At 35.7% G+C, this 23,202-nt stretch overlaps 1 protein-coding gene across 2 annotated transcripts in view; it reads right to left on the reverse strand.

Annotated features, from left to right (window-relative positions):
* Positions 1–23,202, reverse strand: part of LTBP1 (latent transforming growth factor beta binding protein 1) — a 210,704-nt gene that overhangs the window by 177,535 nt on the left and 9,967 nt on the right. For both annotated transcript variants that reach the window (XM_072409251.1, XM_072409252.1), the window contains exon 2: positions 9,997–10,067. In XM_072409251.1, coding sequence (XP_072265352.1) covers positions 9,997–10,067 — 71 coding nt within the window. The remainder of the gene's footprint in view (positions 1–9,996; positions 10,068–23,202) is intronic.

Genomic DNA, 23,202 nt, shown 5'->3' on the forward strand with positions numbered 1-23,202 from the left:
GTCTTGATGATAATTAAAGGCTATTTTGTGCCTTACTGCATGTGTTTTGAAAAGCAAAGAATGCTTGGCTCTTCTGTATAAATTTATCTATGGCTTTAGAAAGGGAAACATTCCATTTTTTCAGTAACCACCCGCACATTGCAGAACCTATGACCCAGTTATTCTGAAGAGTATCACAAACTTTCTGTTCTTGCAGACAGTAAAATGATTAATTGTGCAGCGCTGTAAACATGGGCAGAAAGGGAAAAACTGATAAAAAGAAGCATGATGTGCTTTTCTGAAAAAGATATGCAAAAATATTGCTTTAGCTTTTTTAGGATGTGTCAAAAACAAATGTAGAACAGTATAACCTGTACATACAAAACTGAATTTATTTCATATGGAAGTCCAAAAATCACAAATGATAAGCAAAAATGCCAACTTATAGGCAAAAATGCAAAAACCTATACTAATCAGTTTACAGTATTCTAGCAAAATAAAATAAAATCTTATATCTTTAGTTCAGTGAACAGTATTTCAGAAAATTCTAGATATTGCAGTTAGACATAATATGGATACTGCAGTTTATTTACATTATATGTTGTGCACTATATCAGGACAAATCACAATGAAACAACCAAGGTTAAGGGTTAAAGACACCGACTGATAAGGGATGACAGCTTTTTTTCTGACCAGATTGAAGCACAATATTACTGTCTCCTGTTTTGTACCATAACTGCACAGGTGCCTCTGCAGCATAGCCAATGTTGAATTCCAACCTGTAGGGGTGTCACACATGAGGGGGTTTCCAGTCAACTGGTTTTGGTGTTGCATTTTTGCAAGGTGAGCAATGGCCAAGTTTGACCAAGTATAACCACCTACACTGAGGTGACACTCACAAAATGAAAGTCCAAAAAAAGACTGTTGTGTTACCAAACCTAATATAATTTGAATTCTACCACACTGCAGTCCATAGTAATATACTACAGTTTGACATAGTATAGATTTCCTAACACATAGAGCCCGATTTACTAAAGCTCTCCAAGGCTGGAGAGAATACACTTTCATCAGTGAATTTGGGTGATTCAGCAAGCAGATCTGGTCCAGGATTAAAAAAAATATTTCTAACAAATAGCAAGTGACTTTTAGGAAATCCATTCAAGGTTTGCTGAATTACCCAGCTTTACTGATAAAATTGTATCCTCTCCAGCCTTGGAGATCTTTAATAAATCAAGGCCATACTGTCCACTCTAAAACACATTGATAAATGGCTGCTGGAAAGAGAATCTTTTATAGTAAGGTGCTAACACCAAGTCTCCACTGTTGCCCATTCTTCCCCTATTGTTCAGAGCTGAAAAGTCAGACGGGACCTGTGGAATTTCTCAATAAAATCTGCAGACCTCAAATCTTGAACCCCCAGGTTCAAATCAAACCACAAGGAGTCAAACTCAGATTCCATAGCTAATTGTTATATTGTACTAGTATATTACCTGCAACAGTGACTGCCATTTTGGGTTGTTAGATTTTCTAACAAAAAAGATGCAGCATCCTCTGTTGTGATGACACACAGCTACAGAGGTTTTGTTCACTCCCACTGTCTTGATTTTTTGTTCTCCAATGCTGACATAAATGATAGGTGATACTATGCACTATACTATGCACTATTTTCTTTGCAGTGACTTACTTAAAAAAGCATGTATTGTCTGATGATATTAAACTTTCTCCAAGGAAAGTTTGTTTTCTTAAATACACCTCAGTTGAGATATTCCTGGAATTCTCTACTGGTCCACTTCCAGACATCTGGTACATTCCTGCAATGGCAATAACAGTGATTGTGCAAACATGACCCCAATATGGGGACACTTGAGAAAGTATACAACTCTTCCACGGATTTGCCTTGTTGGAAAATTAAACTACTTATAATCCAGACATTTACTATTTATTTGAATCTCCCCTTACTGTTATTATCAAGTTCAATTGTTCATACAAAATTAACTTCTACTGCAAGAATGTGTGCCTTCCCAGTAGAAGCAAGCAAGTAAAATCAATATCATATCTGGTAATGATTAAGTGTTCTAATACAGTTTACAACTCATTACTTAAGCTGCAATCTTGTACAAATATAATGCCCAATAAAATTAGCTTCTACCTTTCAGTGATCAAACTTAAGTGTTCACCCACTTCCTGCCAACCTAGACAACACCTACTCAAGTAACTCACCTGTGCCACCTGTATATTTTCTATATATTATTTAGGCACTGGAATATAGCAACACTGTCATTAGTGACAAGGACCATACCTGTAAAATAAGATGTACGGTAACCACTTTTTCTGCTGCTAGTGTTGCAGAACACATCTCCGTGGTGGTTAGGGAGTCCACTTCTTCTGAAAGTGTTTATCATCTCTGGGGTTCACGGTTGCTTTTTTAAGGTTTTTCTTCCTAAGTCTATTACAGGCTACAGTTGTGACATTAAGGTTAGCAAGAAGAAGTGAGAACCACAGAGGTCCCTGGAGATTCACTCAGCAGTGTCATTTTCTTTTTGGATTTCAAAAGAACATTTGTCAGCAATGGAGTGGCGTTTGGTATCACAAACAGAAGGACAGGCACATATGTGCTGTGTTCATTTACAGATACACCATCCCATAAGATAGGGTATACGTATCTTCCTGGTGACCACTCTTCTCTTGATAGCCACGTGATATGGTTTTTCCTGACAGTTGTTTTTATCACTAAAGGGTCTACAAGCTGACAAAAGCAGCCACAGTATTTGTTGGGGAAGCAGGCATTCTACACCCGCAAAGTGTCAGACACTTGCCATACCGGGGGAATAGAAATATATTAAAGTATTAACAAATATGCCACTGGAAAAGTATCTTTTTTTCCAAGGATGGGCTTACTTTACTGACTTTACACATTCTAGTGACTGGATAATTTTAAACTTTCAACAGTAATGTATGTAACAAGGGATTCCAACAGAAACACTGTCAACACAGTAAGATTTTTTGATTTTCTAATAAAGTTGAAAAACCCTAACCATGATGTATATTACAAGGATTTTTAACACATTTTATTGCAGCTACATTTTCTTTTCCAAAAACTAGCTGTTTCACAATGTCCTGTAGAAAAAGGGAAAAGGTTGAGTTAATTATAACCACCTCGTACATTTTATTTGTTTGGAAGTTGTTCTTCAGGGAGCATTTTACCAAAACTTAAAATTATTATTTCAGTATTCCTACAATACAACCTTTATCTGCAAAGCTGAGAAAATCACCAGTAAGCTAATAATACAAGCAGGAAATTACATTTCTAGGGGGTTTACATACACCAACAGTGTAAAGAAAGCCTTCAGGTTGCCATATTGCACTGAGATTTTTAGAAAATAAAAAGTTATTTTGAATTTGAAAATTTGACATGAAATTAAAAAATGGCTTCTATTGCAACTGTATATGCATATTATATATTATATATATATTATATTATATATGTATATTACTGATGAAAGTAGAGTTCTTCTTTACCCTTTTATTGCCAAGGACACAGTCCTTAGTGTAGTTGCTTTGCTGTCCTATGAACAAGCGCCTGGTCATTACAGGGACCAGGGGTTTGTCTATATGGCTGCTGTTGGTGTAGGGCTATCAGCCAGGGGTGCTTGAAGCGGATACAAAACTGTAGAATTGATGAACTGTAGATCTTTAATGATACAACAACAATATTAAACTTGTTACAACTCCGTTTTGGTCTGTGACTTCAGTCAACTAACAGTATTGTTATTGAACATATGGCTAGCTGAGAATCTGGGTTCTTTAAGCCAGAGGTTCCCAACCCTTGGGAAATAGACCGTTGCCGATCCGTGACTGGTGGGTTGGGGGCCACAAATTACAGGAGGTGGGACTGCCGGCGGTCCTCCGTAAATTACTCTACAACTAATGACAGTGTGACAACAGGAGCACAACCAGCAGGAGAGCAGGAAGCTCTCCTCACACTGCTTACACAGGAGCTGCTGAGATTGGCTCATACATACATGAGTAATGTATGTAAGGCTTACACTTCCCTGCCACTTCCAACAGCTCTGCCACCTGACAGCACATCAGGACTCTTACACTACTCTGCTTTTCTCAGCTAGTGTGCTGACAAGAGGCAGAGATGCTGAGAGTAGTACAGTAGTGTAGGCTGTACATATACGGGGCCTTGGCAAAATGGTATTCTATGTCACCGGGCCCTGCTGTCAGAAAGTTTGGGGACCGCAACTTTAAGTTAAAAAAAGTTAATAAATTGAGGTTTTCTGTCAAAGCACCTTGTATGGTAAACAATGCAGAGTTAATGAAGAGGGAAGAAAATTCTTTCAATCTGAAATGTGAAATGCAAAATCTATTTTTTGACGGTAGTAAAAAAAATGCACAGTAATGTAAATATTGCGTGCCTGTAAGGTATTAGGTCTAATGCATTTTAATATAATTTTTTTGATAGCACTACTGTAGAGTATTATTTATTTTTTGAATGATCATGTTTAAAACTTTGTTGTACTCAAATTGCAGATACATTTTCCGTTGGAGAATTTGTTTAGCATATAACTAAGTAATAACAATGTTCAAATTAAAAGAGAATATGTATATGGACATCTTTAGTTGAATTGAGGTGTGGGGCATGCATATATTAACTACTCCGAGGGATGATGTTTACACATTTTAGATTTTAAATTAAGGGGTATATACACATGGCTAGTGAGTTCTGTATATCAGGCTATGTTCAAAATGGCAGTGAGGTTATCTCTTCCTCATGCTAGTAAACTGTTGCCTTGGGGGAAACACTAAAAGTAGCTTGTAGCAGTGGCAACCCCATGAGCGGTTCAGTACCATTCATTGCCGCCTGCTGTCAAATTTGCAGATATGGTTCTTTAAGAACCAGTTCTGGAGTGCAAGTGACCGTGTATCTTGCTAGGTGCCAACTGACCTGACCTTTTAGATTCCTACCTCTTACTTGTACTTGTACATAGAACCATACAAGTGTGTTCTTGATATGTGTATCTAGATTACCTATCCTACACTTTTAAGTATGTCCAAGTGGCATTCTTGAACTTGATTACAAATCCAAGATGTGGCCCTGCTGTGAAGACCTGCAGGAGTATAAAAGACCCTAAGGTCAAGCTGGAAATTAATGAGACAAGCATACAAAGGACTAAAAGGTGCCAAGAATGTTAAGGCTCTGTGCAAATGCCTTTTTGGCATTTGGCAATGCTGCTATCTCCTACCTCACTATAGGTAAAGAACACATGTTCCCTGACGTGTACTGATGTTGGATATTTACAGGAAAGTCAGCAAAGGCAGAGCCTATGAGACACCTTGTACTCTATTCACATGTTCCTAGGGCAGTGTCATACCCTTTACACTTGTCTGTTATATATTCTGTAACTTCTTTGGGTTTTTAATTCAAAGTGGTCCGCACTAATATTTTGATTTATCCATTGGAGACACACTTACTCGTGGAAAGAAAACACTTTTATTTAACAACAGTATTTCAGTGAGGAGGCATTTGGCTTGTGGATGTATGAGTGTTTTATTTACCAGTGGTGTCTGACTGAGCTTCTGTAAAGCAGACCCCAGTTAATAGAATTTGAAAGTTTTTAATGCAATAATGACTATAATTAGTATACATTAGAGTCAATGAGATCTGCATATTTATTTATTGAATTGATCCCATTACAATTGGAGATACTGTTTATAAAAGCTTCAAAGTTTGAAGCGATTGGGTGATTACATGGTTCTATATTTAACACTTCATTATAAGCTTAAATAGGAATATATTATGCCCTTGACACATGCTGCTTTATAAATGTTAATATTAATAATAAAATGTATTTATAAAGAGCTGACAATTAAGGCAGTGCTGTACATTTATTTGGGGTTGCAAGTGACAAATACAAACAAATTTGTAATGTTCATATTTTTACTATCTTTATTTTTCTTTTGTCTTTAATATTAGATCTAGTTTGAAAAGCATATATCTGTAGTTTGATTTGTGTATCTTTCTACATGTGCACTTAAAAAAATTCAAACCATTATAAACAATAATTCATTGAGATGCAGACTTTTGTTCATAGTAGATACTTTGCCGACCCTTCTACAGTACAGTAGAAACAAACAAAAACAGTAAAAACAAAAAAAAAAGTAAAAACAGTAGTACAGAGTACAGTAGTAACTGTGTTTTGTATTAACCTAAGCAACAGTGCCATCTGCAGGTCACTGAAAAAATGGAAATTTAAAGTTATTTTAACAAGAATGAACCTTCATGTCTCCTTTGGACCTTTACTAGTGAATTGCAGCTTGCAATGAAAGGAAAAATTAGAAAATGAAAAGTAAACATCTGCAGATCTTAGACCAACAACCACATAATGATCAGCATAATCAGTATGGTTTCAGATTATGTAATTACCAAAACAGTCTAAATGTGTTTACAAGTTTGTTTATAATCCTAACTCATCTTTTGCTCCCCCTATTTACTGCCTCACATGAGATATTTGACTTGCCAATTATCTTCATCTTTCATCAATTTAGCAGTATTTATTCATCAGGTCCCTCCTATTGTGTGATACTTCCTCCACCTCCTAGATTGTAAGCTTTTCAGGGCAGGGTCCTCCCCTCCTCCTGTGTCAGTATCTGTTATTTGCAACCCCTATTACATGTACAGCGCTGCTTAATATGTAGGCGATATTATTATCTAATATTAATAAAAATAAATTAATCTGAGAAAGTTAAAGTTTTTTGGCGTATTAAAAACAAATGGAAGTAAATTTTAGAGTATAGACTGATGACTTCTGACTTTTTCATGGTTTTCCCTAAGGTGCCCTAAGGTGCCACCAACAACACAGACAGAAGCGTGCAGTCTTGGTGTACTGCTTTTTTCCTAGGAGCAGTGTCAGTGCAGAAAATAAGAACAAATTTTTCATTACTAGTAAAGAGGCACATGGTGAAATCAAGGAGGTACAAGCACATAACGTTTGTTTTTAGGAAGTTTTAAAAAGAGAACTTTCAAATTCAAATTCATTGTTCCTGAATTTACCTAGAGCAAATGTTTACTTGAAAGGTTTTAGTCCCTTATAGTTAACAATCTTTTTATAACTAACCATTGCATTGCATGAAATTATTGGACAAATAAACCTTTATGCTGCACTTTTATTGCAAATACCTTTCTCCTCTCTCTACACCAGACCTGATGTGCACACCAACACGCTACCAAATGTGGAAAATTCTTTGGACTAACACTCACTATGGGCATTGTGAAAAGTATACACATTTACTGGTCCATAACCCACTTTTCTGCACTACTGTTTTTTCAGCTGATGTCCAGAGCCAGATATGAAGTTCACAAGTGTGTCTCCCATTGAAATACTCAAGACTATGATTGTTTGTACAATACTAGGCCTCCTGAAGGTATTTAACGATATGCAAAATACCTGAATTTACCTGCTGGAAGCAAAAGACTCTTAGACTTGTATAGAAATGAAAAGCCTATGTGACCCAAAAAGGCCTGTTGACACAAGTCTTTTAAAATATTGTAATAATCCCTGGTCATGTACAAGTAATAACTTCTTGCTATCTTTTAAAACACTAATGTGTTTGTGTTATTTAAGCAGGCCTAAACTAAAATTTTTACTTTACATAAAAGGGTAGCCAATCTTTTTACTTTTTGGGTGGGTGGTTAAAACCCTTTGCCTTCTGTCTTTATTGCCGTGGCATGCTCAGTGAGTTTTTCTCATTTACAGCAGGCTACATCACCCAATCTCATGCCCTTGCAGCATGGGACCCAATTCAGAAAAGCTCCAAAAGGATCCAGGGATCTGTGGAAGTTAAGGTGAGTGTGTTTTTTTTTTAGTTTAGTTCCGCTTTAAATGTTAAGCCAAAACATTTTCTTTAGATATGGACAGAGTGAGAAAGGATTACAACCTCTGTCAGCTTTCCATAGCTGTCCTGACCTCTGTAAAGAGATTTATCCTGGATAAACAACATTTTACCATAACGTACTGAGGTAAATATTCAGCAGCAACATACACACCACAGTGCTATAAAGCATACAAGGGATTCCCACCATAGTACCTGGCAAAGGACACTGGCACTGTGGGGTTGCTAGGCCTTGGGATCTGCCCCAGGTCAGTATGAATAACTGTGGCCAAAAAAATTGATGAAGAACAGGAAACAAGTGTAACAGTGTCCAGGTTTATTAGGTTCATCAAATGGAAAAGTGCTCAGTCCTCATATATCTGATTACATGAGTAACTGTGATTATTGTATGTTCCTATAGGTTTATGTTATTTTGTGTTTAAGACACAGAAAAATAATCCGGAACAAATACCTAGCTGCTGTTAGGTGCAAAGATCTTTTAGGTAGTTAGGCACAGGAATGTCATACAAACAGCTTAAAGTGAACTAGAAGAGTGTGGGAACAATTTGAATAGAATAAGACATAAATGCCCTTGTAGCAATTATAAGAGATCTAAAGGCAAATCCACACATTGGATGACAAGTTAAGGCCAAACTGTGGCAATGTCAGAAAACTACATGTCCCGTGATACATTGTATATTATCTCTAGCCTTGGGGAGCTTTAATAAATCAGGCCCATAGTCTCAGTTCTCTACAACACAATGGGGTGGCTACAAAAAAAACAGTATGAATTGTAGCCGTAGACATTGATATGTGATTCTCTGTTAAAGGACATAGGGCAATTATGGGTACCAATTTACATAAACACTGTATTTTTTGGAAAACCTTTAAAATCATACATAAAACAAAAATAAAATTATTTTTTTTTGTTTTGACTTTATTGACAGTTTGCTGTCTGTGTGTACCTTTTGAAGATTTCCATCACATAAACACTAAGGGATTTACGATAAAAACATAATATGACATTCCCTCAAACATTCAAAAATGTTTGAGAAATGTATGATTCCCTGTTTTTAAATAGAGCCCTCAGTGTTTATGTGATAAAAAGTGATAAAAATAAAGATGTCTCTTTTTGATCCTTCCAATAGAGGACCTCGAGAAATTCAGTTTGAAAATCATACACTCCATTCTATTTTACACATCTATCTCTTTTACAGAATTGTAGATTTCCAAAAATGCAAATTTGATTTTTTTTTTTTTAAAAAAACATGGGGCATAGTTATCAAAACCAAAGTCAAGAAAATTTTAAAATGTTTTTTGCTGTGGAACAGGAGAAGGGTGAACCTGGGTGATCCAGCAAACCTGTAATGGATCTAGTCCAGGATTCAAAACATTTGTCAAACTTTAGAAAATGATTTTAAGAAATCCCAGGTTTACCCACATCTATCTAGTTAATCTTCTCTAATTTTGGAGAGTTTTAATAAATCAGGCCCACTGTCAGATGAAAATATTCTCCACATATTATTCAATACCCCAAAAGAATGGAAGTAGGGATGAGTGAGAATGCCTCTGGCATTCGTGCGAAAATTTCCTTGAACTTCCGATAGTTCCGCGAGATTTCGGGGAACCGATTTTGCGAAACCATCGGAAGATTGAGGAAATTATACCAGGAGGATTTACAGGGGATTCACAGGGTTTTCTATTGAGGAGATCCCCAGCACTAGAGGGTTATTAACCTCCAGTGCCCCGGTATCGCAGTGGATTCTCAGAGCTGCAATCATTCTTGCAGCTCTGGGAATCCTGTTTGCGATCCCCGGCACTAGAGGTTAAATGGGGACATGTACCCCATTCAAAACCTCTAGTGCTCCCTGACTGGCTGAGGAACGCAGCCCGTGATGCATTCATTGATCAGCTCACCCCGCAATTTTTTTTTTTATTGTTTTGTTTAAATTTGAGCTTAATCTGCGAATTTACACTGGCCTTTCTTGCTTACAATTTCGGTAAGCGAGAACGGCCGAATTTGCAGCGAGATCGAGTTTTAAAAACTCGCTCATCCCTAGATGTAAGGAACAAAAGTAGATTTGGATTATGTAGTAGGGGTCCAAGTAATGACAAGGGCTGAACTTTCAATTGAATACTTACGTTTTGTGCACCGCTCAGATCCAGCTGATTTACTCCAACCATGACAGCACTTGCCTCCACAGACATTAATCCTGAAACAAGTAGAGTAAAATTATTGGCTTACATAATCAAAACATTATGTAGACTATATATATATATATATATATATATATATATATTTATAATTATATCTGCAAATATATAATAATATAATTTTCACTTCTGTTAAACCCAAGAAAAGTTCCTAAATATATTTTTGTACATCTAGGCAATTTCTATGGCATACTTAGGAAAGTGAGCAATATCCTATGCGTTAAGGCTCTCTTCATAAAGCAAACAAAGGAATCCCAACTCATCTCACTTATAAGGCAATGTGCTGCCATTTAGATTTTACATGCCACCTGCATATAGGCTGTGTTAAAAAAAATGTGAGCTTAAAATATTTTATGCAGCTTGAGCTTAAATATTCTTCATGGGACTGGATTCCACTCTACTAGAAAATAAAGCTATCACTAGGATGGAGAGTGTTATTTATTGGGGGCTATGGCAGGTTGCAGGCTTTTGAATGTTGATAAATGCAGACACCCTTTTCAAATTTCATTTTCATCTTTGGGACTTTCATTTATCTTTGAAATCATTTAAAGGTCTTCTTGGTCGTTATATGTTGTATTACTTAAAACAAATCCAAAATGGTTAACTAAACATGTATGTATCACAGATGATGATGGAAGTATTTATAAACATATTATAATACTGTATTCTCCACAGAATTTTTTTAACTGGGTGTAAGTGGGCTGTTTTTGATGTTTTAGTATGATTTCCAGTATGGTCTATACAGGTAACACCTCTCATATCAATAAAATACACTGTTTCTTCAGGAATATGGCCTTCAACACCTGCACCATGTTCAAAATGAGCAAAACTGTTTCCCTCTTTTGATCAAAGCAAAGACGTACTTGGGCACATTAAAGGAAATCAACAGATGGTCCTTGACACAGATACTGACACATTCCTTTGTAATAAAGTCTGGCGGGTTTTGAATTATTTTATTAATTTTAATATTTAATTTTATTTTAGGTAAGACAGTATTGACCCTTATCTAGATTAGTAAGATCAAGACTTCAAAAGGAGCACAATAAATACTGCAGTGTATTTTACTCATGGATGAGAATATGTGAAATATCACTAGCCCATTTATGATAAAGTATATATTTTTTAATAACATAGCATATACTGACACTCAACAGTATAACGTGCAATCATTTGCCCATTTCTATGGATTCAACTAATAACTGGCCTATAAGTATAGTAATGGGGACTCCTTTCAAAAGCTGACTCCAGATGAGTCTCTCTTTTTCACATAAAAGAAAAACTTCATGTGATGAGAACTAAAGAATGTGTAGGTTGATTTTGTCAAACCTGCAACAGGTTAATAAAATGGGATAGTTTTACTTTCCTAATAACATTATCTATTGAGCAAATATACATTCACTGTGAGTGACGTGGCTTCCCTTTGGGAGAGATGTTAAGATCCCCATCTTAAATTCCCTCACCCCAAATTTTAAGGTTACAGAAGTTTCTTTTAGCATGGTAATTAGCAATTTGGACAAGGGCCCATACCAAGGCTGGAGACCTTTTTAAGTCTATTAAGAATTAGACTAGAATTGGCCACGAGGTTGCTGGGAGGTTATCACTTCCTCAAGCCAGTGAAGACACTACATGTAGCTTCTCACGGTCACATGCCCATACAGAATGAATGGGGCCACATGTGCAGATGCTTTAAAAGAGAACTAAACCCAACTAAAAAAAACTGTCCCCGTTCCCTCTCGGGGTGCAGCCAACGTCTTCCATCTTCAGCCACCTTGATTGGCAGTATCTCCCTCCTAGGTGCAGTTCATTCAGTCCAAGCAAGAGCAGGGGACTCTAAAATGCAAGTTAGCTCTCCTGCTTTCTATTTCAGTTGTTCAGTTGCCCAAGTTCCTATATATTGCAGGAGCCATTAGCAGGCCAATAATAAACATTCTTAGTTTTTTTAGACCAGAGGAAAATATCCAAGCAACAGATATCTGATTACATGTCAGCTCTGTGATATCTGAAAACACTAAAGACGAACGTGTAGGAATTAGGTGTGTCAGGTTTGTTAATTAGGTGTGCTAATTAACCAACGCAAAAAAAGAAAAAAGGAAAATGCCAAAAAAAAGACAAAAACAAAAGGTTTCATCAAGTGCAAACAAGAGAGGTCGCTTGAGGACTAAGAGATTGGCCAGACATGTGATGTAACCTCTACTGTTATCACAGACAGCAGTGTGAATAACAACAGGTTGGAGAAGTAAATCTTTAAATAAAAACATTTTTATATTTAAAACTAGCTATTTGAAGACATTTTGTTCTAATAATCTTAATTTAGGAAAATGATGTAATGACTTTTAATTATTTTTAACATTTTTAAACAGTCACCTGCTTTTTTCTAACTAAAAGAAATAGAAACTAAGTTGATGTAATTGTTAAAAATAGTAACATGGAAATGTTGGAAGATATATAACCTAGTCCTGACTTTATCTTTAATGGATTTTTAATGGATTCCATTACACAATTTTGTAAAGTGTCTTCATGTTCCTAATCCTGTATCTAATAGTTGAAACTCTTTTACTCTTTTAGTAACTTCCAAACTGACCCTGATCAAATTGGTAACGCACTGGTTTCCTTTAAGGTTACTATGATGTTCAAAGTTTTAACATTCTAATATATTTCATAAACAGTAAATAAAAAAGACTTTATCTGTTATAATTGTTAATTATTTTTTGCTAGTAGTTGTTTTTAGCCTCTGCTAGCCTTTTAATCTATACTGGAAAACAGAGCAGCTGAACAGAAAGAGGGAAGAGAGTAGGTTGCTAAAACCCAACACAAATTGATTATCCCAGTGACTGTCACCCTTTTTGATAGGGAGTTTTAAGTATAGCCCCTGATATCACTAAATGGCAGAACACAATATTTAGTGACTGTAATGCTACAGAAAGCTGTCAGAGACATGCTAACGTTATTGGATACTTGTACATGCTTTATAAGACAGCCATAGACTGGGTACATGTCACATGAGACTGGTAGTTCCCTGCTAATAATGCCAACGTACAAATCAATCTTCCACATTCTTGCCCCCTACATCCCATTCCAAAAATACTTAACACTAATACTTGACATTTCTCTCAGTAAGATCTTTTATGAAAAAAAGTTAAGAGAAAAAATAAAAGCATGAAAAACAGATTTCACAGTTTCAAAAAATAAATAAATAAAATAAAGCAAAATACTCTAATAGCCACAAACCCAGTTGTCCTTTACTGGCCTAAATAGTAGATAAAGAAACACAAACTACTGTCTGCAGAAGACACAAGTGCTTCTTTTATTACATTTAAAGAATTTAAGTTGCCTTCAGCTACAGAGTTTAGTGTAAGCTTGTTTTAAGACGTATTTGCTGCTTGTTAGGAAAATGTAAGTATCTTGAACTTTAGCTATACACATTCTAAATAAAACAAAAAGTATCAGGACCTATTTACACCACAATGTAGTGGGTAGCAGTGTAAGTGTAAGCTTTTTCATTTTCTGATACACATTGCATTGTACTATGTTCAGCAGCCCTATAGATATAAATTGAAATGTACAGGACACCCTGTGTTGTGTTTTATTAAATTAAGAAAGCAGTCATTGTGCAAATAAATAAGTTGTTCTTGTCAGATGCTGCAGAAAAGGACTTGCTTGCAGAAAAAATGCAAGCAGTGGTCATTCCATAGAGAACAAATACACGCCCTGCTAAGTCAGACCTCTAACTTTTGCTAAGCTTGTGCTCCCAGCTGCTTGGAGAGCTTTAATTCTACGGGTGTTTTGGACCTTTTCAGAAAGACCACTGAAAACAAGTTGTAAGATTATACAACTGTTTGTTTTGATAAACATGCAGTTAGGTCAATCGGCATCCCCACACAATTGACCTTACACTGTATTAAAGACATATGACTATGGTAGGGACATTACATTGTAAGCCCCATTGAGGGACAGTTAGTGACATGACTATGGACATTGTGCTGGCGCTATATAAATAATCTGCAATAATAATATAACAATCTGGAATAAAAATTCAGTTGTTCTCACAACATGCATCCAGCCACAAATGCGTATCTATAGTAAAGAGTATGACATATCACTTATAACAATATTATTTGAAGTCTGCAGAAGCCCAAATAGGACTAGGCACAGATATAGTAAGTGAAAGAAAAAAAACAGGGATATATCAGAAAACAAAGATATATGTATATATATATATATATATATATATATATACATACTGTGTGTATATGTATATTTATATCTCCTTTCCCTGTTTTCTGATAGACAGACATCCTTGGTTTAGGTATTATGTGACTGACTGATTTATTTTAGCAAGAAACAAACATAGCTTGAAATGTGAACCCATACAGGGCATTTTAATAAAATTCCCTGCGGACACTTTCCAGCACATACTGATCTGGCACTTGTTAATATCTACATTCATCAGATAGCTTGTCAAATTTTTGCCCATCCCTATGTATGTGTAAACAAATTCTCCCCAGGTTTAGTTAACTATTTGAAGCTGTGCTATTATAGGTGCATACCAGAACAGAAAGATAAAACTGCAGCTGCACAAATATAAAGAGTAAAGGGAGTAATGTATCTCCATATCATTTATTTTATTAGTGGTATAAACAGTTTATCCCTAAAAAAGAACAATATAAATACCTTTGGCTTTATTATGGTAATTCCTGCTTGATAAAGTGTAGAAATAGTGTCATTTTTTAAAAGTATTTAACTTTTGCTTTGACATTTTAATTTGTTCTGTATCACTGAAATATCAAGATGTTACAAATCTATTGGTTCCATGTCTGAACACTTTGTACTATTTATTTCTGCATGCCAACAGTAAGAAGTCTAATGGTTTTACTATATCATTTCAGGTAACATTTTCCATGAACAGTAAAAAGCACTTTTCAATACTTAAATACAAAAAGACCATTATTACACTGGTCAATAAACATTTTCATTGTCATTTTGGGTTATGTTTGATGCACAGATTCCAAATATGGTATTGGTTTTGCTAGACTGGCCCTAGTTTTTGAAATAATGACCTCAATAATAACCTCATAGAAAACTAATGAAACATGACATCTAAGCAAAATTAAACTAGATATGCATACATAATTACAAATTAAATCTTTGAAATACTTAATGTCAATATATTTTATATTCAGTATATTAACAGAACTAATCACAAAGAATTTATTGAAAAACTCAGTTTGTATGATTTCCTTTTATGATGATGAACGAGACAATCACGTTGAAGGCCCCAGCAGTTGTCTGCCATCATGTGTCTATCCCATCCGCCCTGTAACTTGTGAAATTTGAATAACTTATCAGTTTTCGAATCTGGGATCCATCAAAGATTCCTGATTTTAATTTTTCAGTACTCAATCCAGGGAAGAATCTACAAATGTATTTGAATCAATCACCGTCCTTGTTCAGAGCTTCAACAAATTGCTTCATAATTCTTAACTTTTTGTGTAGTGGAGGGAGAATGTTTTTTTCTTTGTCAACCATTGGCTTGTTATTGATGTTCGCTGCATGTTTTTTCATGTTTTCCCTTGGAAGCCATGTCACTTTTTTTCCAGTGATCCTGCTTTGCTCACAAACAGATGAAACATGGGTACTTTGTGTATCCACTTTGCTGTCCAAGTAGGAAGTTCACCATTTGTAAATCAACACATATGGACTTTTGGTGTTCATGATAGCAAAGCTTTTGTAGGACCATTTTGATATTTTTATATTCTTCTTTAGGTTTTGTTGAGTGACCAATTGGAATTGATGGGTAGCAGTTGCCAATATGCAGTAAAACAGATTTCAAACTTCGAGTGGAACTATCTATGAAAAGCCGCCAGTCTTCTGCTCGGTATTCTTGAAATCCCATATGGGCTAGTAGTCTAGGAATGTTACAACAGTACACAAAGGCCCTGATTTATGAAACCTCTCCAAGGCTGGAGAGAATACCATTTCAGAAGTGAACTGGGTCACCCAGAAAACATGGAATGGATTTTTAAAACTCATTTGCTACCAAATGTTTTGAATCCTGGACCAGATCCATTCCAGGTTTGCTGGATCACCCAGCTTCACTGATGAAAGTATATTCTCTCCAGCCTTGGAGAGCTTTCATAAATCAGGGTCAAAGTCTCCATCTTCACTGAAATATGGTAGGAGCGTCACCTCTCTTGTCCTATAAACCATTATTTTAACTTCCAGTCTCAGACAGTTTGTTTCTTTTAGCCTGGATGCTAAAAGTTCAGATGCTTGTTTTGACAGACTTTGGTCACATATTAAATCATTGAGCGAGCTCTTCTTGGGAGAACTGCTGGCCTAATGAAACACTTCTTTAATATTCACTTCCACTGCAAACTCTTGGATTACACTCCAAACCCTGTATATCCTCCATGTCGGATACAGGAATATCAGGCAGTGTACTGAACACTGGTATGGGAACATCAGCACCATGCGGCACAGATCGTCTTGCTGATTTCAAATCAGGATGCTCCCACTTGTTTTTCTTGTAACAATTAAAATCTTTTACATTCACAGCACAAAAAAAACACCATACCATAGGTACACCAAATTTCAAACTTTCCAGTTTTCCATTTTTCCACTGACATACACTCTACACAAGTTTTGAATATCATATGGGGAGGCAGAAATACCAAAATGTGCAAGATATGATTGTTTCACAAATTCTGTAATGTTTTTGCTGAGAATATTCACCACAAATGTAGCTAAATACATTAGGGTCATTTAAACAACTTCTTCTTGAAGAATTACTATTTCTGTAAAAAAAGAAAATGTATGAATAAAAAAAAAAGGCAAATGAAAGTTTCATGAAAATAATGCTACATTTAATATATAAAATGCAAAACATCGGTGTAAACGAAGACTGATAATAATATGCTGTGTTAACATTTTTTGCTGGTAAAATCGTCTATTACGATTCCTGTATCACATGAACTAGAGCCAATTCAATAAAACTGATGTCATTTCTGGATTCAGCAGACCGGAAATACACTTAATATATTGAAAAATCAATGTTGAGCTGTGTTATTGTTCGCTTTCATGTGCATCCCACCCTTTATATTGGCTGCATGCTTTATTTTGCATCATGTTTACGCCTATCAAACATATATAACAAAACCCATTTCAATAGTATGTTTAACAGATCTAAATGGAGTAAATGTGGAAAGGTAATAGTTGGGGATTTACATATACCTTCATTTCTATTAAAGGATTTTTTAAAATTATTTTATAAAAAAGACTACATACACAAATATGTGTTACAAAAATATTTTAAGCAAGATATTTAAAAAATAACAGAATTGCTAAGGATCTGCCTGGGCAAAACTTAAAAAAAAGCTTTGAATGTACTATATTTAGACTTAGCTAAAGTGGTTGACAACCCCAATGTTTAGGTTAAGGTCTACAAAGGTTTAATAAATTTAATCTGTAAATAGACTAAAAGACCAGTGAAGATCAAAATCACAGAACAGTGATGAACAATTTGTACCCTGAATGGCCTGGGGCTGTTAGTACACCCTGAAGTTCAATTTTAGGACTATTACTTTTTATTAAAGATTTTAGAATTAAAGTGGCACTGAACAAAAAATTAAAAAAAAAAATGCGAGCAGAGATGTTCTTTTTAGCAGAAGAGACTAGCTATGCCTAAATAAAAAAATATCTGTCTATTTGCACATTTTTTTTAACTAAACTTACCCGACCTTGCTTTGTTGCTGGCATTTTCATCTGGTCCAGGTTGCATTGGTGTAAGGAGTGCACATGTGCACAGGAGTTGATTTACTCCCAGCAGCTAGCCATGCTAGCTGGCATACCATACACAAAGTGGTTCTGACATGTCCAGAGAGCTACAAATTATGTTGTTTTACCTTTATTTTGGACACATGAGTTCTTTAGAATAATAATGCCTTTAAAATTCCATACTATCCGGTCATGTGACAAAGTGAATATTTTAATTTAGTAGGTAATGAATTGTCTCAGCTGATAAAAACACTCAGCATCCAATTCTGGAGCCCTACACACTACCTTATGAGTGGTTTAACTTAAAAAGTTTTAAGTTAAAAAAGTTAAAATGAACAACTGGAGAGTTCTTTGTTCCAGCTATTTGGAGACTGGAGTCTAACAAAATATAGTGATCAATTTATTGTCACATTCAACATGTTAAGCCATATTAAGTTCTAATAAATGATCCGGTTCTCAGCATCAGTTACACAATACACTAACATACAAAGGCTAATAGTATCATGCTGTAGGGATACACTGAGTTTTAAATGGTATGAAACTGCTTTACTGTACTAATTATCCTATTTACCAGTGAATGTAGATACATTCTATCTTCACCCAACAATTGTCTATTATTCAACTTTACAATATATATAATCTGTTCCTTGGTGGATGATGGTAATTTAAAGTGCTTTTTGCTTTGGAACTGTGGATTTCTTCATACATAAAAGTGCCAAACCAATATATTTATTATAGACTCGGCAAGGCTATCCATAAATTTTTGTTTTTATTATTTTTTTTGTTACTAACAAGCAGAAACAAAAACTAAATGTGCTAGCCCCCTCCCCCCCCCCTTGTCCCCCAAGACCTGAAACCTGTCTCACTAGGCATGTATACTGGTATCACAGTAAGGTAGCGCGAAACATGAATTTTCCTTGCTATCTGGATACCAACCCACAATCAGCATGGTGGGGGGGGGGAGTGCTCCCAACAAAAAAACAGGGTCAACCAAGTTTTCCTAAAAAATACACCTAATCCTCTGAGTGCTCATACTGTATCAACACAGATTCAGTACCATGGAGAGCATATGATGGTACATTACTAAAATGACAATGGGTTATTTACCAATATTCACCTCTATATTCCCTCTAAGATTCAACCAAAAATAAGAAATTACCCTCTGCACCACTTTCAACATTCCAATGAACATAAATTTGTTTTTAAAAAATCCATCAGCGGGGTTTTTTCACCAAAAATTAGAATACAAAGTGATACCACGCCTAACGCGTGGCCCTGCTGACAAATTTTTTTTTCACTGTTTAGGAGACTCTAACATATATAGGCTCGGCTAACAAATGTAAAAAAAAAAATAAAAAAAAAAAAAGAAGAACGGGAAGCAGGCTGGAGGGGGGTGGTTTGCATGACTTCCAGAAGAAATCTTTTGCTAAACACAGCTAAGGTTGTGGGTGATCTTAGGGGGTAAAGCTCTTCTTTTAAACTAAGATTTTGGCTAACAAATGTGATTCCCGAAGAAATTATCCTTGTTAGCCGAGGTATCACTGTACTCTGAGAAGTTGCTTTTAGCAATTGTTTACATAGACAAACTGAAAACAATACCATCCCCAAAAAGGGAAAATACATACTCTGTTTTGGTGAGTATATTGCATGGTCATCTTTGGAACAAACTAAAAAAATCCTCTGTATCAATTCCAAGGAATGTCCAGACTTTTCAAGGGAGCACCAAAGTTTTGCTACATGATGCTAGCAAGTCATGACAGCTGCTGACATGCTACAAAGCACAGCCCTGAATCCGCATGTGTAAATTGTAAAACAGAGTTCATGTTAGAAAGCATGGAGTTCAGCAAGTCATATCAAGTGCAGAAGGTCAAATAAACAGGCAGGCGAATAACGAGAATCAGAAGAAAGCCAGGGTGATAATTACAGTATCAATCAAGATTTACAAAATAAAATACCAATATGCTTAAAAGGAACAACATGTACTTATTGCTTAGACACAGTTTCAATGTAATGAGAATAATCTAAATTCAATAGCTCAAGACGCCACTGGCACACTGGCAAATACCTACTGCAATACCCATTTAAACGCTACCAGGTAGCTAAAAATCTATGGAAGGCTTGACTGGCCACAAAAGCTAAGTTGAAAGCTAGCACTGTTTAAACAACCTGCAACAACCTCTCAACCACCCTCCTGGTGCTTGGGTCATCTTCCTCTCCTGAGAGCCAGACAGCAGCAGTTTCCCTTGACTTCCTAATAGAGGAAGATGAGCCCCATGTCTAAGTCAGTGCAATCAGGATATCGAGCAGAAGCAACCAACTTTAAACATAAAAAGCATCATATGCTGCCAACCACCAGAAGCACCAGAAGTTTCTCTTCCTCCTGCGAGATAAATGAAGCAGCTACAGAGTGAAGGGAAAGTAAGTATAAACAAATATATTCCCTTAAAAAACTCCTTTTAAAATTGCTATGTACGATACTTTAAATTACAAGCAATAAAATGAACAGCCTAAATACAAATTTGGATCTTTTAAATTTTGGAAATTTGAAATATATAGTTGGCTTTTCCAATAAATATCTCTAAATCTGTAACTTTAAAAAATTGCTGAAAGGTAGCTTAAGGAAATTTTTAGTTCCTCCTCTTTCTGACTGGCCAAATATTCAACTATTGCACAAAATATCCTGCCTCCTGTACATTTTGAAACACAGCACACCATGGTGATTAAATAAGAAATAGAATGTAAAATGTCCAGGAAGGAGAGAACGCTCCAGCATTTGCTTGGTAATTATGTTAGTGTGAATTGTATTCAAAATGTTAAAAACATCAAAGTTTAAAGAGCTTATCAAAAATCAGAAAACTGAAATATTATGGAAAACTGAACGTAACAAAAGTTGATATTTTACTGTACACAATAGACTTCCTGTTATGTACTATTTATGGACACTGTCCCGAGTCTCTTCTTGGCCTGAGGTGTCAGATAATATTGCAAATGAAATATTAAAATGTATGCAAACAGCCTAATGGCACAGTTGTAACACATATTTGTAAACAGTTTAAACCTGACCAGATGTTTTTTGTTTTTTATTCAGACCGTTTAAATAGAAAGTTGCACATCTTTAATGTCTTATTTTTTGTTAAATGGTTAAGTTTATAACTTCAAGTCCAAGGACTAAGTGAACATGTCATGGTAGTGAGGGGGAAATGTCGCTGTGTACTTGTTATAGAAGCTTTAAATTCATAGAATATCATTTGCATCGTCTGGCTTGACTATTCAGTGACTCACTGACCCAGGGCAAGTATGCAGCCAATGAAATATAAACTCCTAAACAGGAAACATGTGACAGATTCATGATTCACAGAGTACCAGATTAGAAAGATAGAGGTGGCACTTAAAAAAAAGTAAGTGGCAGCATCCAATATTTAGAACATACATAAACACAAATACTAAAGTTGTAAAAATTGATTCCTTTTAAAAAAATGTATTTTTTCAAGGTTTTTATATTGGTGTAAAAAACGATGTTGGTCCTTCCAGTTTCCACTTCCTTGAGGCCTTCTTTATTAAAATGATCAACAGTAATCAATGCTACAAATCTGAGGGAATCACAGCTGCCTGTCAGTGCAGTCAGTGGCCCCTGCTGGTTGATTGATAGCACTTTGACCATTTAGCAGCTGGGGCTGTGACTTCTAGTAACATTAATTGGCAAACTTGCCAGACAGATTGACCTGTTACTCAAAGTGGAAAAACAGAACATCTAATAACAGGATCACATGGTAATAAAACTATATCACAGTTGCAGTTGTCGCTGTATCATATGTATGTCATTTTTTTCTATTTTTCTCATCTCAATAAACCACAGGGCAGTAAATTACATTTTTTACATTATTCTTTATATAAGTTAAATTTTCTAATATAGTTTTGTTATGCTTTATGTATGTAATCATACCCATAAACTAATAATAAATTACTAAACTATTTGGCTAGTAAAATTAGAAGTGCTGCTGCTCCAAGATACCAATGAAAGTATCTTTCAAAGTCTTTACATCCATCAAAGTCTATACACCCTTTACTGACTACTCAAACTAACCACTGCTGAACACACTATATATTACACTGGCGTACAACTTGGAGAGCAAAGGCAAAGAAAGAAAACCACTGAAAGCGCTCACTGAACTCACTGGAAACTGTAAACTTTCTACAATGTGCAATAGATCTAATTTTCAGGTTCAACATCAGCTGGCCTTGCCTTCTCTAGCCTTACTGTCCCTAGCTTGATTTATAATTTATTGGATTAAAGTTCAGTGTTCTCCTCGGCCCCTCTAAACTAGATGAAGCACCCAGCACTTTTTAGCAGCCATCTGGATTTTTGGGTGGCTACTGAAAAGATGGGTCACAATACAGGGGCACTGGACAGTTGGGCATAATGAAATGGTGATAGAAAAATGGGACATACTTTAAAGGACAGAATTATAGGGGTTACTGGATTCCTATGGTAACAACTGGGATCATTACATTTATCATGTGTTGCCTCACTCATGTTTTGTCCACCCACCAACGGCTTCTTCCCATCCATTTAAAAAAATTTCTGGGGAGAGCACTGTAGTAATTCATTTGTGATTTAGTATCACGTGTGGTCACCATGTCAGCCCCTCCCACCAGCCACAATCTGCCTACATTATATAACGAAGTACAAAGACCTCATGATGACATCACTGGGTCTATTATAACGTATGCAATAAAAATAAAGAGGTTTATCTTTTTTATTCCTTAGTATGTTAAGGGGAAAAAAAACAAGATGAAGCAAATAAAAAAGCAGAACAAATTTCAGCTTTTTGTCAGCTGGCTGACATTGGTGTTCCCATTAGTCTTGTAACATGTGTAATGTGTAAAATCTAACCTGCAGTTGGAGTTACTGCTGCACATTGGAAAAAAGTCACATATACACATGCACTGATATTTTTCTATATGGCTGGTTAATCTTATCTTCACAGTAGTCTTTTTATGCCCAGCTGTAGCTAGAATACTTGAGGTGTAAAGTTTCTTTGGCAGGGCTTCTACTAAATACACTTTGAGGCTGTATAAATATAACACCTGTAGTATGTTTGCCAAGTGATGTTTGCCAGCAATCACTCTTCAATGCTAGAGAAGACAGGCAGAAATTCAAACAGATGCAACAATACCTTCAAAGTACACCTTGTATGGTCATTGCAAGGAGGGCAAAATGTCAGGGGTCAAGGATTGTGCTCATATATCACAGCATCCTTTTGTTTGATTCAGAATCCAGGAACATGCTCATCTGCTTTATGAAGTAATGTGCAAATTGTTTTGCATTTACTCCAAATGTTTATGATTTCAGAAAACAAA

Source organism: Pyxicephalus adspersus, chromosome 4, assembly GCF_032062135.1.
Source record: "Pyxicephalus adspersus chromosome 4, UCB_Pads_2.0, whole genome shotgun sequence".
Taxonomy (NCBI): Eukaryota; Metazoa; Chordata; class Amphibia; order Anura; family Pyxicephalidae; genus Pyxicephalus; species Pyxicephalus adspersus.